Genomic DNA, 18,021 nt, shown 5'->3' with positions numbered 1-18,021 from the left:
TCACTATCTTAATCAACACCACTCCAAAGGTCTTAAGTTCCTTTTAGTGTCTTCAAAGATCCCCCAGTACCTGAGAGGGAGACCTAATGTTGATGGAACCCAGTGTTTTAGCATGAGATCTTAACTCTCCTCTTGCAAGCCACTCAAGCAAGCAAGCCTTTTCTGCTCTGGTTTGGGGGTTGGTTTGTTTGTTTAAGACAAGGTTTCTTGTGCTGCCCTGGCTGACCAGGAACTCGGCCTGTACACCAGGACCACAGAGATCCGCCTGCCTCAGCCTTCCCAGCGCTATGATTAAAGGTGTGCCACCACTACCCAGCCTATTTCCATGTGGGTCCAAGTCCTCTCAGAAAGAGTAGCCAGCACTAAGCACTAACCACTGAACAATCTCTCCAGCCCTTTGTTATGTTTTATTGGTGTGTGTGTGTGTGTGTGTATGTGTGTGTGTATGTGTTTCATTTTTCAAAACACAGGGTTTTCTAGACACAGGGTTTCTCTGGGTAGCTCTGTCTGCCCTGTATCTTGCTTTATAGACCAGACTGGCCTCAACCTCACAGTGATCTACTTCTGCCTCCATGTGCTAGGATTAAGGGTGTGTGCCACTATGCAGGCTTACATGCTCTGTCTTTAACCCAGTTCCAGTTTGCTCTGCCCTCTTTCCCTTCTTCTCCCACTTACAGCATCTCTGAAGTGCATTAAAGTGTCTAGGGTGAAGCTTGTCTGTCCACCATTGGGGATCAAATCTATACCCTGTGGAGATGCACTTTAAAAAAAAAAAAAAAAAAAAAAAAAAAAAAGGCAAGGTTTCCTGCTGTTTAAGAGCAAGCTTGAAATTCCAGTTTGGCCACTTACTAGCTTGGGCAAGTTACCGCATCCCTCTGAGCCTCTGGTTACACTCAGGCCTTCAGGATGAAGGGTGAAGAGTGCTCAGAGCCCAGCATCATGCCAGTGCCCAAGCAACTTCTCTTTTCTTTTTCCTCTTTTCTCTCCCCTCCTTACCCAACCCTTTCTGTTCTTTGCTTTATTTGTTTTTGTTTTGGACCCTAAAGGCTGAAACAAGGTCTCCTTTTATAGCTCAGGCTGACCTTGAACTTGCTCCATGCCCCTTTGTCTCAGCCTCCAAAGTACCAACCAAGTACTTTTTTTTTTAAAGCACAAGCAAACACACCCAACTCTGTCCTTTGTTTTCTTTTCTTCCCCACTTTCAACACAGAGTCTCATTGTGTAGCCCAGGCTGGCCTCTGAACTGCTGAGTTCCTCCTGCCTCAACCTCCCCAGGGCTGGCATTAAAGGTGTACACCTCTACCCCTCACTCAAGTGACTGATCTTCTGTGCCTCTCTCACCTCTACTCCAACCTCCAACGTAGTAATACCAGATGGCCAGCATAAGACACTCTGAGCTCCAGGCTTCCCTCAAGTTTGTCCATCACTGAGAAAGGAAAGAAACAGAATATCTGCAGTAGCCAAGACTTCAGCTGCAGAGTGGTTCACGGAGGAAGTGCAGGCAGTTGGAGACATGATGGATGGAGGGGAGCAGATAGTTGTTTAGATCCTGGTTCTAGACACTGTGGCACGTCCATGCTGAACAGCCTTCCTCCCTATCACTAGAAGGATTTGGGGGCCCAGAATCCGCACTTTCTTCTGCTCAGCTTGTCTTTCCTGGGCTCCCACTGCAGATTAGACAGACGAGCCATTCAGAGGAGCTACAACACAAGTACTGTGGACACACCAGTTCCCTGAGCTCACAGTGCAACCTGCCACCAGGTTCCCAACAAGGGTGCTCCAGGGGTGTCAGACCCGGGTGCTGTTGCTAGGAGAAGTAGGAGGGTGTGGCCAAGAGTTACTGTGGAGATCTTAAACCAAGCAGAGAAAGGTTGGAGAGAGTCTCAGGGTGGTGGCTGAGAGACAGCCCTCAGATGGAAGTGTGGGTTACCATCCTGTAACCGGCCCGGCAGGAGTGAGGATATTCTAAAGGGTCGCTCAGTTGCTGTCTTTACTCATCAGACTACTAAAACAGTAGACCCCCAAGAAGTTGGAATCCCACAGGAATGAATCGGGCTGGGAGAAAAAAGCCAGAGGTTCAGGGCAGCCAGAGCAGGGGCTTCAAAGAAGTTTTACAAGCCCATAGTCTGGTTTCTCTTCAGATCCTATAAATCTTTTGCCTTTTACAAGCTCACAGACTACCTTGTAGGAGAGCCTAGGGCTGAGACTGTTGCTCCCCACATGAGACAATCCTGGGTCCATGATAGGCAGGACTCCCTTGCTTGACTTAGACTGTGTATGTCCTACACACTCTGGCTCTCTGTAGGACTTCTTGTTAGGACTGAATTTGAAACTGTTGAGGGATGAAGGGGGTCACTGGGTAGCTTTGTCCCTTTCCTCAGTGTGAACAGATAAATAAAGCTTTTTTTTTTTTTTTTTTTTTTGATTTTTCGCTATTAATGTGTCTGCCTAATTGGCTTATTGAGGATAAGTGACCCAACTAACCTGTTGAACTTACCAGGGCCTGGGCTCTGAACTCCAGTAACACCCCATATTCAGATGACAACTCCATGTCCTGAAGTCACCTGTCTACTCTGTGCCAGAATCCATCTGGGAGCCGCTTCTGGCATGGTGTTAGCTCCATTTTACAGAAGACTGAGGTTCCTGACCACCTTAACTCATGGAGCAGTTAGTTCAGCACCAGCCTACAGGGAACGGGCACGACCTCTGAGCCGGCCACAGCTGCTGATAGCCAGAGTTGGTGCTGTGTGTCTGGGATAAAAAGATAAGGATTGTAAATTTTTTTAGATTTATTTAAGTATATGAATACACTGTAGCTGTCTTCAAACACACCAGAAGAGGGCATTGGATCCAATTATAGATAGTTGTTAGCCACCATGTGGTTGCTGGGAATTGAACTCAGGACCTCTGGAAGAAGTCAGTCAGTGCCCTTAACTGCTGAGCCATGTCTCCAGCCCCCAAGACTTGTATTCTTATTACATATTATTTATTTCTGAGGGGGCTGTGCACAGCATGTATAGAAGTACTTTCCTCCTTCCACTGCATAGGTTAGTTACAGTTATCAAACTCAGGTTGTTGGGCTTGGTGGCAAGTGCCCACAGAGCCATGTTGTCAACCCAAGAGGATGGTCTTCTTGCCATGAGCGGAGGGACAGGCCACAGGCCCGAAGAGGACTGCCTTCTCTTAGTCCTTCCTTTATGCTTCTCAGACTATCACATCACAAGTCCCTTGGGCTTTAGCCAAGTTCCCCCACTTCCCCCAAGCCCTGAAGTAGTCTCTTGAGATCCAGAGAGCACAGAAGTAAGCTGACTTATGTCAGCCTCTTTCCAGAACATACTCCACCCCTTCTCCCTTGCTTCACCACTTTTCTGGAAGCAGAGGGAGTCAGCAGTAGCCATCTCACAGATGATTAACAAGAGAGATGATTTGCTCTTAATTAGAATTTTAGGAGCTGGGTTGTAGCTCAGTGGGTAGAGCGCTTGCCTGGCATGTATAAAGCCCTAGGTTCTGCCACTGCCCCCTCTTATTCTAGTGTGTACATATGGAAGCAAGGATTAATGGAAGTAGGAGGATCAGAAGTTCAGGGCCAGCCTAGGCTACAAGAGTCTGCCGACTCCTGAATCTTGAATATCAACTTGATGGGGTTTAGAGTCACCATTTGTGCATGAGGAAGTTTCTAGATTTGGTTAACTGAGATAAAGAGCCCAACCCTAAATCTGGGCAGTACCATTCCATGGCATGGCATCCCAGGCAGAATAAAAAGGAGAGAGTGAGCTGACCAGTATTCTCCTCTCTCTGCCTCTTTTTTTTTTTTTTTTTAATTTTGTAACTATATTTATGTACAGAAAACTTAGTGTACATTTAACCCAGTTTAGTGACATGTTTTTTTAGCCTTTGCCTTTCCACCTTGGCAATGCGAGCCACAGACTTAGGACCCAGGACGTTGCCTCCCCAGTGGCGGCGGATCGGCGGATCTCGTCATATCTGTCATTATTATTGGTCCTAATAGCGTCCATCAGCTTAGCCAGAGCACCCTTGTCTTCTGAGTTAACCTGTGTGAAGGCAACAGTGGTGCACATCTTCCTGTGGACCAGGCACCCCAGCCTGGCCTTTCCCTTGATGATAAAGTAGGGCACCCCCATCTTTTGACACAGGGCAGGCAGGAAAACCACCAGCTCAATGGGGTCTACATCATGGGCAATCACCACCAGCTGAGCCTTCTTGTTCTCCACCACGGTGGTGACTGTATCGACTCCTGCTCAGAGGACAGGTGGTCTCTTAGTTAGGACGTCTCCTTTGCCATCAGCTTTCTTCTCAGCACAGGCCAGTAGCCTTTGCTTCTTCTCTTGCTTTGTCTCTGGCCTGTACTTGTGGACAAACTTAAGCAGCCGAGTAGCTGTTTGCCTGTCCAGGGCCTGGGAGAACTGGTTAATGGCAGGAGGTACTTTGAGCAGTTTATAGAGGATGGCTCTTTGCCGCAGCAGCCTGGTGTAGGGGGGCCATTTGACGAAGCATGTTAGATCTCTTTTGGGCTGGATGTCCTGCCCAATGCTGAAGTTCTTGGGCCTTTTCTAGAACAAAGGATTGACCACCTTCTTGGCCTCCTGTTTCTTGATGACGGCGGGGACCGGGACCACCTTCTTCCTCTTGGCCTTCTTTGGGCATCTTGCTCCGCTGGAGGAGAGAGCTCTCTCTGCCTCGTGACTGTGGGGATGCAATGTGGCCAGCTGCCTCAAAGCTGCTATCATGGTATCTCCATCATGATGGACCATACCACAGACTGTGGGCTGTCATAAGAAGCTGGCTCTTCCTTCCTTCCTCCCTCACTTCCTTCCTTCTTCCCTCACTATCTCCCTCCCTTCCTTCCTTCCACCACTTTTATTGGGTATTTTGTTGTTATCACAATGACTAGCAAAGTAACCAATAACAGGTGTTTAAACTCAAAACAAAGGTTCCAGGTCAGAGAGGAAGTTAGGCCTGTCCTTCCTGACACACTGTGAGGTCGGGATGCTGGGATTTGCATTTGGGCTTCAGCTAAGCTCAGAACAGAGCTGGAGTGATCCTGTTTCACAAATCAGGAAGAGGCCTTGCCACCTCCCACACAGCATCTCCCCCTGAAGCTTCTGTTGGGTAGCACTGGCTCAGCTGCCATGAGCTTTGTGCCCTCAGGCTCCCAGCAAAGCCCAGACGGCTGACTTACGCACGCCTACCCTTCTTCCCAGAGAACCTATCAAGGAAGGGAGCTCACCATGGCTTTCAGAACCAGACAATGTGGCAAGAATGGCGGCTCAACCCTGTAATCAGAGCACGTGGGAGGTGGAGGCAGGATGATCAGGAGATTGAGGCCAGCCTTGACTACAGAGAATCTGAGACCAGTCTGGGTTATGTGAGATCCTGTCTGGTGGGAAATGGGAAAGGAACTGAGACTGGAAACAGCCCAGACGCCCCACAGAGCATGTCAGTGGGATGTATCAATCATCACATATTCTCACTGGGAAGTCTGTGTGGCATGGAGCATAGTTCTCCATGGCGCTTAGATTACATTTATTTATTTGAAATTGGAAAGGAGTGAGGGTCAGAGGACAAAGTTGAAGGAATTGATTCTCTCCTTCTGCCATGTGGGTCCTGGGGTAGCAAACTTGGGTCATCAGTCTGAGGGCAAACAACCCTCGCTGAGCCATCTTCCTGCCCAAGCTCTTCCTACTGAAGCGCTATGTGTTATAGACATTCTGTCCTAGTTCTCACAGCAGTGTGGTGAAGGGGAAATTATTACTGACAAGGTCATGTAGGTTGGAGGTTTTACGAACAGCCAATGAAGTCACTTGGCCAGTTACTTTCACACAGGATGTTAGAGAGTTGGGATTCAAACCCATGCCATCTGCCCTACAGCCTGGACTCCGAGTCACCACTCTAAAAGGCTGTAGAAAGACCTTTCTGCTTGGAAACTGCTTTGACAAACAGGCCTCCAACTGTGTGCAGTAGAATCCTGTGAATAAGAAGAAATACATAAAAAAAGAAGCATACAGAAAACACTTGTGTTTTATTTTGCTGTTGGGGGTCAAACCTAGGGCTTTACACATGCTAGGCAAACATGAGGCAGACCCCCAGCCCTTACCTCATTTCCTCTTCACACCAACTTTATGAGATTGACACTTTACCAAAAAAAGAAAGAAAGAAAGAAAGAAAGAAAGAAAGAAAGACAGAGAGACTTATTGTCTTGCCAAGGTCATACAGCTAATAAATTCCATAGTCAGGATTTGAACCCAGACTGCTTGGCTCCAAAGCTCATAGGTGTTGAATGACCATACCCAATGCCTAGAGCAAGCTCACACCCTTGGTGTGGTCAATCTTCCAGAATAAGAATGGAGGCCCTAGTACCTCATGGTCATTACCTACATTAGTGACCTCAACCATTACCACTCAGGGGAACAACCTGAAGGGAAGAATTGCTATTTTGGCTTTGCAGGTATGTGGGTTTTTGCTCCATGGTTATTGGCTCTGCTGATTCTGGGTCTGTGACGATGTCTAGCTTCACCATACCAGGAGCACACAGGAGGGATGCTCACCTTGTGGTAGGCAGGAAGCAGAGGGAAAGGAAATACAGGAGAGGCCCATTGCAAGACACAGCCCCAAGGCCTCGCCCCCACTGACCTGTGTTCCCTAAGAGCTCCCACCTCCTACCTTTCACCACTTCCCTACCCTGCCATTCTAGAGTGAAACTGTCACAGGAGGAATCATTGTCTCTGTACCAGTTCCTTCCCTGTTGCTGTGGTAAAACACCTAACAAAGCAACTTATGGCAGGATGGTTGATTTTGCCCGTTTTGGGGTCCAACCTGGTGAGGAAAACATGGCATCAGGACATCAGGGTGCTACCCACAGTCACCATCAAGAAACAAAGGAAGGGGCTGGGGAGACCACTCTGCTGTTGGTGGCACTCACTCGCTGCTCTTCCAGAGGACCCAAGGCTTAGTTCCCAGCACTCGCATGGAGGCTCACAACCATCCCTAACTCCAGTTCTGGGGGATCCAATGCCCTCTTCTTACCTCCTAGGGCACCTGGCACACATGGAGTATGTAAACATACATGTAGGCCAAACACTCATACACATAAATAAATACACCCTGAGGAGAAGGTATTGTGTTTTATAAAAATAAAGAGAGAGAGGGATATGTTTGGTGGATACATAGTCAGGTGTGGGGGAAGGGGTGCCTCTGCGGGCCCATGCTGAGGCATCCCTTCTCCCTGAGGGACCAGTCACAGGACCTATAGTATAGAATAGAGTGTACTCAGGGCACTGGAAGGCGAGTTGAGTAGAGACAGAGAAAGAGAGAGAGAGAGAGAGAGAGAGAGAGAGAGAGAGAGAATATGCCTGGCCACTAGAACAGGATGTCACACAGTACATATGCCCATCCTCCCTTCTAGAAGCTATACCAGGCATGCTTGAGTGCCTTCAGATTCCCAAGAATCCTGCCAGCAGGGAAAAACAGGTTACCTATATTTGGCTCCTAGGGAAATAGAGACAGTGGTTTGGTAACCTGGGAGGCAGAAATGCAAAGTTCATAGCACATGCCTGCTGTCTGGTGGGGATGGGACCCAGCCCTGCCATTTATTAGCTGTGCAACTTTGGTAGTGATGTCATCTCTTTAAGCAGTCGTTTCCTCATCAGTAAAGCAGAGGTGATGATGCCTGGACTCAGAGGCTTGGAAGGAAGGTCAAATAAATGCATAAAGCTGGGCAGCGGTGGCACAGGCCTTTAACCCCACAAGTGGGAAGCAGAGGCAGGTCAGTCTTACATTTGAGGCTAGCCTGGTCTACAGTCCAAGTTTTAGGACAGCAGGGCTATGCAGATATACCTTGTCTCGATTTAAAAAATAAACAAACAAACAAACAATAACATCAAAAACAAAACAAAACCAGGCAGGCGTTAACTGTAACTGAGCAGCTGGAGCTGCGTGGCTCTCTGTGCTTCCCCAGCACAGCTAAACAGCCTGTTCTGCTTTTTTCCATTTGTTTAAAATGTGCTTCCCCAGAACCTCCCAGGTGCCCTCTGTGATTTATGGGGTAAGGCTTATTTCTCTGCTCATCCGTGTGTGGAGTATGGTTCACATGTACTTGTACATGTGTTCATGCACGGAGGACAGAGGAGGATGTCGGATGTTCAACTTAATCACTCTTTGTATTATTCCCTCAAGACAGGATCTCTCAATGAACCTGGAACTTCATTTGCCCAGCAAACCCCGGGAATTCTCCTGCCTCCATCCCCTGTAGCACTGCTATTACAAGCCCAAGAGGTCCTGCCTGGCTTTTTTTGTGGATGGTGGGGATTTGAACTCTGGCCTGAATGCCTGCACAGCAAGTGCTGTTACACACAGAGCCATCTCCCCAACCCACAATGGGGTAAAATTTAAAGGTAAGATTTGTGAATCTAAAGTCACTTCTGAGCCTCAGTTTCCCATTTTGAGAAACCGGGACATTGATTCATCCGTTCTGTGATAGTGATGTCCAACTTGACAAAATCTAGACTAGCTTGGGCTCAAGTCTTGCCTGTGGGGGATTAGCTTGATAATGTACCTTATCGTAAGAGACACATCTTAATTGTGTACAGTGGGCTGTGTAAGGAAAGTCAGCTGAACACTAGCCAGCGTTCACGGCCCTCTTCTAACTGCAGACACACTGTGACCAGCTGCTTGAAGCTGCCCTGCCTTCCCTGTTGTGATGAACTGGGCACCAAAATTTCCTCTCTCCCCTAAGTTGCTTTTGGCAGAGAATGTTACCACAGCAACAATTATTGAAACCAAGACACAGAGGTGGTAGCGCATGCTTTTAATCCCAGCACTTGGGAGGCAAAGGCAGGCGGATTTCTGAGTTTGAGGCCAGCCTGGTCTACAGAGTGAGTTCCAGGACAGCCTGGGCTATACAGAGAAACCCTGTCTCGGAAAGAAAGAAAGAAAGAAAGAAAGAAAGAAAGAAAGAAAAGAAAAGAAAAGAAAAGAAAAGAAAAGAAAAGAAAAGAAAAGAAAAGAAAAGAGAAAAAGAGGCCGGGCGGTGGTAGCACACGCCTTTAATCCCAGCACTTGGGAGGCAGAGGCAGGCTGATTTCTGAGTTCGAGGACAGCCTGGTCTACAGAGTGAGTTCCAGGATAGCTAGAACTACACAGAGAAACCCTGTCTCGAAAAAACCAAAAAAAAAAAAAAAAAAAGAAAAGAAAAAGAAAGAAAAAGAAACCTAACCTACACCCCTTCTCCCCTTTCTGGGACCCAAACCTGAGCCTGGTTTATGCTCTGCTCTAACCCTAGAGCCTGCCTTCTTACAGGGTAGGCCAAAGGAACAAGTCTAAAGGATGGGTGGATGTCAAGCAAAGAGAATGCTTTCCTTCAAACTGAGCACAGAGCCAGGTGTGGTGGTGCTTGTCTGTAACAAGTTCCAAGCCTCATACACAGAGATACCCTAGCTCAGAAAAGACCAATAAAATAAACTGAATAAAACCAAGCCCAGTAGAAGCTTCCAACAGGAGTCCAGCCAAGACCGGCTGAATGAACAAACTTACTGAATAAGGGTTGCCTCTTCCTCCCATGACATCCCTCCATGCTAGGCCAGCCCTGCAGCCTGAGATAAGACCTTTGGCGGGTGTCTCTCCTATCGCTCCTTCGAGTGGCTGTGGAGGACACCAGTGAAGCCTGCCGCTGGCAGAACCTGGGTATAGCAATAGACACAAGATGGGCTCTAAGTACCCACGGTCCCTCCGCTGCTGCCTACCCCTGTGGGCCTTCATGCTGCAGACGGCTTTTATCTTCCTCTTCTGGTTTGTCATCTCTCAAGACACTGCCCAGGTGGATCGCAAGTTCATGGCGAACTATCAAGGTGAGGGGCTGGGGGGAAGCGGTCAAATGGTAGGGCAGAGGAGGTCTGAGGCTCGCGGCTCCCCGAGGGCACAGGCACTCCTTTCTATTCCCAAGGAGAAGGGTTCCTGCCCTTCCACTATTTGCATGGAGACAGTGTGGGCTGAGCTTTAGGGGTAGCCTGGGACTTCTCTCTTCCAAAAGCCCCACCTGGATTTGCAGGCACAGAACACAGCACCTGCTTGGCTGTGATCCTGAATTCCCTGTGCAAATGGTCGTTACAATGTTCTATTTCTCTGCCTCTCCTGCTCTCTCCTTTGTGGCAACGACTTTCATGCTGGTTGTTGTGTTGTGGGGTTTCTGTTACTCCTTCCTTTAAAAAAAAGTTATTTTTATGATTCTGAATTAGATGTATGTGTCCCTTGTGGGGGTGCATGTGAATGTTGCTCCCCCGGGGTGGGCAGAGGCACTGAATCCCCTGGGAACTGGTGTTACAATAGTGAGCCACCCAGAGTGGGATGCTGGAAACCAAACACTGGTCCTCTGCAGCAAAGAGCTCCCCCCCCCCCCCACGACCTGTTCCCCGATTCCCCCCCTTTCCTCTTCCCCTTCCCCATTTGCTGGCTCTTTTCTGTACTCCGGTTCCGCTCTTCCCTGCCTCCTCTCCAGGGCTGGAAAGCCTGCTTGGGAGATCAAAGCCAAAGCCAAAAAAAGAGTGGCTGCCGGGCAGTGTGGAGTGACGGTTTGTTTATTCTATGTGTGGTGTGACTAGAGCAACCCAAACAAGTGGCATGTCCACAGTAGCTTGTGTTTGTCCTGTACAAAACATCTCAACATGTCTGAAGCTGCTCCTCTCCCGGGCTGACAGAATGCTCATGACAAACAGATGGGCCCCTCAAGGGGTGTCCCTGAGGGGTGTCCTCGAGAGAGGACCCCGAAATAGAGCTGCAGCCTGAGCCAGTTACCTGGAAGCAGAGGCCCAGCCAGAGGCTCCTGCACAGTTCTAATGTCTTTTCCTTGAGTGCGCATGTTTTTTGAGAAAGGGTTTCCCTCTGCAGCCCTGTCTGTCCTAGAACTCATTCTGTGGACCAGGTAGGCTTTGAACTCAGAGATCTGCTTGCTTCAGTCTCCAGAGGGCTGGGTTTAAAGGCCTGTGCCATGACCACCAGGTTCATTCACTTTTTTTTTACATCCGACCCAATGTTCATTTTAACTTCGTTCCTTCCTGTTTCTCCACTAAGTTGAGTATTTCATGCACGGTGAGGTCTGGACACATGGTCTTTATTGAACACTTGTAGTATAAGATGCATGCACTATCCAAACAGCTTCCCATTGCTCCCTCACAACCCAGAGAAGCAGGCTGCTATGCTGAGGAACTAGGTACTCTGATGTCACTGCCCAGCTGACAGTCAGGCACGCGGGCTTTAGTTGCATGGATCTGCCATGGTGTCTCATGGCCCCTGTCATATTTAGCCCCTAACTGGTAGGTATGGCTATGGAAACCACCCAGGCCAACTGATGCCTGCAAGTTGACCTCAAATTCTGTATGTCCCAAATAAACAAATGAATGAATGAGTGTAATTCTTACAAGGTCTGTAATGCAACAGAAAATTTAAAAAATTAATAAATAGGGCTGGAGAGGTAGCACAGGGGTTAAAAGCCAGAGGACCCAAGTTTAGTTCCCACCATGCCCATTTATAGCTCCAGTTCTAGGGCATCTAATGCCCTCTAATGGTCTCCTTCTAATCCCATGCAACCCACCCCACACAAATAATAATAATAATAATAATAATAATAATAATAATAATAGTTATTATTATAGAATAAATAAAAAGAATTGAAAGAATTATTATGTAAAAAATTTTTCAAAGAAGGACAGAATAGCATACTCCTTTAATCCTAGCACTCAGGAGGCAGAGGCAGGTGGATCTCTGTGAGTTCAAGGCCAGCCTGTCTACAAAGGGAGTTCCGGGACAGCCAGGGTTGTTACACAGAAAACCACTGTTTAAAAAAAAAAAAAAAAAAAAAAGAATGAATGAATGAATGAAAGAAAGAGAAAGAATTAACATGTATAGATAGATAAAGACCATCAGCCTTTGGGTAAAAAAATAAACCGGAAATGTTAATGCTTCCTTCCAGCAACCTCTAAGGACTGCCCTGGGCATCTTCCAGCAGTGTGTGTCTTACTCTGCTGACCATGTCTGGGTTGTCTATAATGGCACCAAATGGGCATGGGGTGAGAGAGCAGGAGCAAGGAGTCAAAGAGTCAAGACCCATTTAGGAGATAAAATCACCTACACTTGGTGAAAAAGAGGACGGCAGGGATGATGGCAGACAGGTGATAGGGTGACAGCTCCGTACATCAGTTTCTGTTACTGTGGTGAAACTCCATGCTGAAGCCAACTTAGGAAAGAAAGCATTTGATCAGGCTACAGCCCCAGATACTTAGCGTCCAGGATGGTGGGATGAGGGCACAGAGGCCTGAACAGTTGGGAGCTCAAGTCTCAGACCTCAAGCACGAGGCCATGAGTGTGCTAGGGATGGCAAGAGACTTTTGAAGCCTCAAAGCCTGCTCCTCCAACAAGGCCACACCTCCTAACCATTCTCAAACAAACGTGTGTATGGGGAGGCTTTCTCATTCAAACCACCATATTCCAGGAGTTCTAAGAGAAACATAAACACAGCAACCAACAGTGTAAGCCAACAATGTTTTGTTCATTCTGGGCTAAAGGTGGAGATGGCTGTGAGCAGCTGAAAGGAAGCAGAATCTCATCTACAGCTGTGTGACAACCATCCACCACTTTAGTGCCTTAAAAAAGCAACCATGTCAAGCCGGGTGATGGTGGGGTAGGGTACCCTATGCCTTTAATGCCAGCACTCCGGAGGCAGAGGCAGGTGGATCTCTGAGTTCGATGTCAGCCTGATCTACAGAGTGAGTTCTAGGACAGCCAGGGTGGTGGTGGGGAGGGACAACCATGTCATTTACCCAGGACTGTGATTCTGTGGCTCAGTAAGTGGGTATTATTCAGTTGGCAGCTTCACTTCCGGTCACTCATCTATCCAAAACCTAGGAGTTTAGCAGAGGCAAGATGGCTCCACCTGGCCTCATTTCCCCATGGCCAGCACTGGTGCTGGCTGGCAGCATCAGGCCATCTTAGACTTCACCTGGCAGCTGCAGCAAATGGGAACAGAGTGGAGGGAAGGAAGCATTTATACAATGTCTACTGATGTCCCACTGTCTAAGGCTAATTACAAGGTCGAACACACGTGGGAGCAATCTACACCCAGAGGCATGCTCCACTGGGGGCCGTCTGGAACAGTTTACCAGAGACAGCCCCATCCTATGACTGACAAACTGGGGATCTCTTGGGACCTTTACTTAGTAAATCACCATTGGTCCCTGCTCTCCTCGGGGGCAGGGTTATGGGGAAACAAGAGGGGTTCTCCAGTGATGAGTCAGCACCCCACACCTGGTACCTCCATCTCAGGGGAAGAGCTCTATTCTATTCCCAGACTGCTCCTGTGATGAAGGGGTGGGAGGGGACAGAGACTTGGGGAAGGAGACAGTGTAGAGTGCCGTGGCCCCCAAGGCTAAAGAGTTTCTCCCCTATGCCTTGTTTCCCTGGACTATCAGGAGGGGCTGGAGTGGGTGGGCAGGCCCCAAGGGGAAAAGGGAAAAAGTCCGTGTGGACAAATTCAAGGGCTGAGCTGCAGTTATCCAAAGACAGTGGCACAGAGAGGGACCTGTCGTCCAAAGTAATACATCTAACATATGACAGGCGGCGTGTGTGCTCCTGTCACAGCACCAGACCTTTCAGGAGCCAGTCAGCAGGTGTCACCACCCATTTTACAGATTAGGGAGACTGAGAGAACCGGATCTTAACCCTGATGAGCAAATTTAGGCCTCACTGCATATGGAGCAAGGGGGCACAAGAGACAAGAGGGCATATGGAGTTCGAATCTCTTTGTCACCATTCAGCAGCTGTGTCACCTGTGCTAGTCCCAGCAGCCCTCTGTGCCTCCCTTCCTACATTCTGTAAAATCGGAAAGATAACTGGTGATTGTCAGATTGTGAGGTGGAGATGTGGGCCCCGTCATGCGGTGGCTGGAGACAGCCTCTATTGCTTTGCAGCTGTGCTCAGAGGTACTTTCTTACCTCCCAGAAGACCTGAAATTTCACTCCCAGAACGCAGTGAAATTCCTCCCCCACCCAGTCCTCTCAGCTCTTTATCAAACTCCGAACACCTTGCAGTCCACCAGTTTATCAGCCCCGGCTGGTATGATGGTGTGAGGGGCTGAGGCTACCGCCCACGAAGGTGCCCAAGCCTCTGAGCAGGACTCAGCTCTGGGATGAGAAATAGGAAGGGGCAGGAGTGAGCCCCGAGAAGACTGAGTCGGAGCCTGGAACCTCAGGAGAAGAAATGGGAAAAGCTGGGCTTGTGGGTGGGGGTGGGGAGAAGGGAGGGCGCCCCAGGCCAGCCAGATGTTATCGCTAAAGAGCTGGACTGACTGCACAGGTTCCAGAAACAGTGACAGTGTCTGGGAACTGTTTTCCTCTGTCTCTTCTTCCACCCTAAGGCACCTGTTTCTACCTTGGGATCCTGTAAGGCCTATAGGGAATGGGGGCGGGGCGGAGAGCCAGGAGACCCCATTCCTGGAATAGGTGGCAGCTGAGCCAGGAAATGCCTCGCCCTACCCCCACCCTCTAATTTCTAACTCCCTATCCCCTTCTTCAGAATGTTCCAGGGCTGTAAGGGCACAGAGACTATCAAACCCAATCCTATGATTTCCAGAGAGGGAAACTTACGCTCAAAAAGGACAGAAGACTTGCCTGAGATTCTTTTGCCTAACCGAGGTGCACACCAGAGCTAGAGCTTGCCTACCTGACAGAAAAGCATTCACTGTACCAGACCAGAGCCTTATTCGGTACAGGTGTGCTGAGTGGCCTCAAGAAAGTCACAAACTCACACTGTTAGCCCCCCTCCCAACCTGCAGCAGCACTGACTTGATGCAAAGTAGAAGACAGGTTGTGTTTCAGAGTACTGTGCAACCAAAGGCTGTACATATTTCCCGGGGAATGGTTTTCTGTTGACCACAGTTCTCAGTCTCAAATGTATATCGTACTGTCTTCACACACACATTTCAGGCTTGGCTCTTGAGGTATTTGGACCATCCTGAGAGGATGCACAAAAGATGCCATGTTCCGCACCTCACCCCGTAATACTGCCAAGAAGATGGACAGGGGAAAAGGGATCTGTTAGTTCTTTTAAGAAGTCAGACCGCAGTTCAGAACAGACCACTCCAGACCACACGGTTCCAAGGGGGAGGAGGTTTATTCAGGAGATACGGCAAAGGTGGGGAGAAGAAGGTGGAAGGATAAGAGAGAAGAGAAGTAGAGGCTGGCCATGACCACGTGGAGAGAGAGGAAGGTTAGGGGAGAGGACAGAGGTTCAGTGGCAGAATTCTTGCCTGCCACTCGGGAGGCCCGGGTTCGATTCCCAGCCAATGCACCAATGTTAGTTCTTTTAAGAAGTCCGACCGCAGTTCAGAACAGACCACTCCAGACCACACAGTTCCAAGGGGGAAGAGGTTTATTCAGGAGATAGGGCAGAGGTGGGGAGAAGAAGGTGGAAAGATAAGAGAGAAGAGAAGTAGAGGCCGACCATGACCACGTGGAGAGAGAGGAAGGTGGGGGAGGGGGAGGCAAGAAGGTAAGAGAGAGGGTAAGAGAGTAAGAGACTGAGGAGGGGGCAAGCAGCCCCTTTTATAGTGGATCATGCCTACCTGGTGGTTGCCAGGTAATTGTGGGGAGGAGCATACCTGGCTGTTGCCAGGTAACTGTGGAGGTGGAGTTTAGACAGAATACTAACAGGATCCCACACTACACCCTTCTTCTCACAGCAGAGGAGAAGGTGGGATCTCCTGAATGCCAGTCCTTAAGGCACCAGATTGCAGGGCTGTCCTTGATCCTTGGCTGCCACCTGCATCCCAGGGGTGTCATCGCCCACTGATAGCTTACATCGGTGAGACACTATGTTCTCCAATGGAAGTGAGTTCCAATGTCCTCTGACACCAAAGGAACTTTCCAGTAATAAGAGTGTCCACCTTGTGTGCAGAGCTAACACTGAGACCTGAGGCTGGTGATTTCTTCCTGTGGTGATTGGTAAATAACTCTCTCCACAGGCCAGTTCCTGGTCAGCAGTACCTTCATTGCACTGGTCCAAATCTCCTCCGAGATTCACTGCACATAGAGGGTGGGAAAATATGTCTCACCAGAAATTCCATCTGTTGGCATTCTGTTGGCTAGGATTTGGGAAACAAACTGCCAAAATCATAGTTAAGCAGATTGTCATGTGGCTGAGTCCTCTTGGGCTCTGCCTGTACACCGAAGGCTGAAGTGGCCAGCACACCATTTACATGGTGGTTATCTTAGTAATAACTGATAGGTTATTTCTAGGCTGGTGAAATGAACCAATTCAAGGCAGACTAGAATATATTAAAGGTACGTTTATTGGGAAGCTGCTTTTGGTTGGGATCATTGGCCCCCAAGGGCACAGAGGCTGGATTACATAGAAAAGAGCCTCTGGGGTAAAGGCAGCCCAGCCTCTGGCCTGGAAAGTTCAGGGTTGGGGGCAGGGTATGCCAGGTAGGGACTGAGGGATGCTGGGAGAACCTGGAGGCCAGGTCTGCTTTGATATGTAAAACTAATACCTCAGACCAGGTTTCCTGCCTCCATTCAAAAGCAGGTGAGTCAGTCTGTGAATAAAAAGGAGGAAGAGAGCATCTGGGGGAGGTTTTGTTGTTGTTTTGGGGGCGGGGTGTTTGGGTTTTGGAGACAGTGTTTCTCTGTGTAGCCCTGACGTCCTGGAATTCACTCCTTCATAGGCCTGCATGGTCTTGAATTCAGAGATCTGCCTGCTTGTGCCTCTGCTTCTTAAATGCTTGGGACAGCACTGGGAGAGTTTTTATTGTAGATCTGAGAAAGAGTACAGCCAGAGGTGTCAACAAGGATCCAGACTGAACTTAGGTGCAACAAGAGAGATGAGAGATGGAGAGAGTTAAGGGGGGTGGGGGTGGGGGGGAGCAAGCAGACCAAGAGAGCCAAAAGTGAGCCAAGCAAAAGAAATCAGAAGAGCGAGAGACCCGAGGAAGGGAGAGCCAAGAGCTAAGAAGCAGAGATGGGAAGACCAGAGATGACACAGGGATTGCATGAGCCGGGTGGCCAATGTGCACGTTGGTATGCTAATAGGCACCTGGGTAGTACTTGTGCTTGTGCGTGGCTTCCTTGGGACCTGACAGCTTGGATCCCGGAGGGTTGTGGCTGCATTGCTGGACTGAGCATGATTGGAGACTGGCTCTGAGCAGGAAGAGGACCAATGAAGAGGTGGGAGTGTCCAGAGCAAGTGTTCTCTTCCTTCCTTCCTGATCCTTCCTTTTTTCCCTCCCTCCCTCTGACCTCCCTCCTTCCTTCCTTTATTCCTTCCTCCCTAAACAGGGTTTTTCTGTGTAGCCCTGACTGTCCTGGAATTCACTCTGTAGACCAGGCTGGCCTCGAACTCAGAGATCCACCTGCCTCTGCCTCCAGAGTGCTGGGATTAGAAGTGCGCACCACCACTGCCCAGCTTCCTTTCTCTTCTTTTAAACTTTGATCGTTTGTGTGCATGCCTGCATACAAATGCACCTATGTGCATATGGGCATGTAAGTGCCCACCCATGTGGAGGTCAGAGGACAACTTTCAGGAGTCCATGCACTCTTTCCGCCATGAAGGGCAGGAGGTCAAAGTCAGGTCCCCAGGCTCCGGAGACCAGTTACTTTTTCACACTGACCCACCTCATCAGCCCTTCCCGTTGCCTCTCATGAGCCGCCACCACCCAGCTTTGTTTTGTTTTATGATTTCTTTCTAACCTGCTTCTTATGAAGACGACTTGGCTCGTGCCACAGGGATGGAGCCTCCTCTGTGTTCTCTTTCCCGTCTCACCTGGACTGATCAACTGCAGAGGCCTCAGCATGTATGACCATGGTGGATCCCTGCCCACAATCCCAGAGCAATTTTACATTCACTAAATGCCAATGACACTGGGACCCTGAGTCTGTGCTTGTCCACGCCATAGTGTTTATTTCTCATAATGGTTGACCATTTCCTGTGCGCTCATACCTGCCTGAACCACATCACCGGCTT

At 49.0% G+C, this 18,021-nt stretch overlaps 1 protein-coding gene across 4 annotated transcripts in view; it reads left to right on the top strand.

Moving 5' to 3' along the window:
* Positions 1-18,021, top strand: part of Rhce (Rh blood group CcEe antigens) — a 44,613-nt gene that overhangs the window by 1,304 nt on the left and 25,288 nt on the right. The window contains exon 2 of one of the 4 annotated variants that reach the window (XM_076933990.1): positions 8,198-8,411. Coding sequence is in view for 1 of the 4 variants with exons in the window: in XM_076933988.1 (XP_076790103.1) it covers positions 9,719-9,863 (145 nt within the window). In the remaining 3 variants the exon portion in view is untranslated. Of the gene's footprint in view, positions 1-8,193; positions 8,412-9,262; positions 9,864-17,204; positions 17,226-18,021 lie in introns of those variants that run through there. The other 3 variants (XM_076933989.1, XM_076933988.1, XM_076933991.1) reach the window with 3 other exon arrangements.

The sequence above is a fragment of the Arvicanthis niloticus genome, chromosome 5 (genome assembly GCF_011762505.2).
Source record: "Arvicanthis niloticus isolate mArvNil1 chromosome 5, mArvNil1.pat.X, whole genome shotgun sequence".
In the NCBI taxonomy this organism is placed as follows: Eukaryota; Metazoa; Chordata; class Mammalia; order Rodentia; family Muridae; genus Arvicanthis; species Arvicanthis niloticus.
The sequence above is the reverse complement of the archived record's forward strand: the minus strand, read 5'-3'. Positions and strand labels throughout refer to the sequence as shown.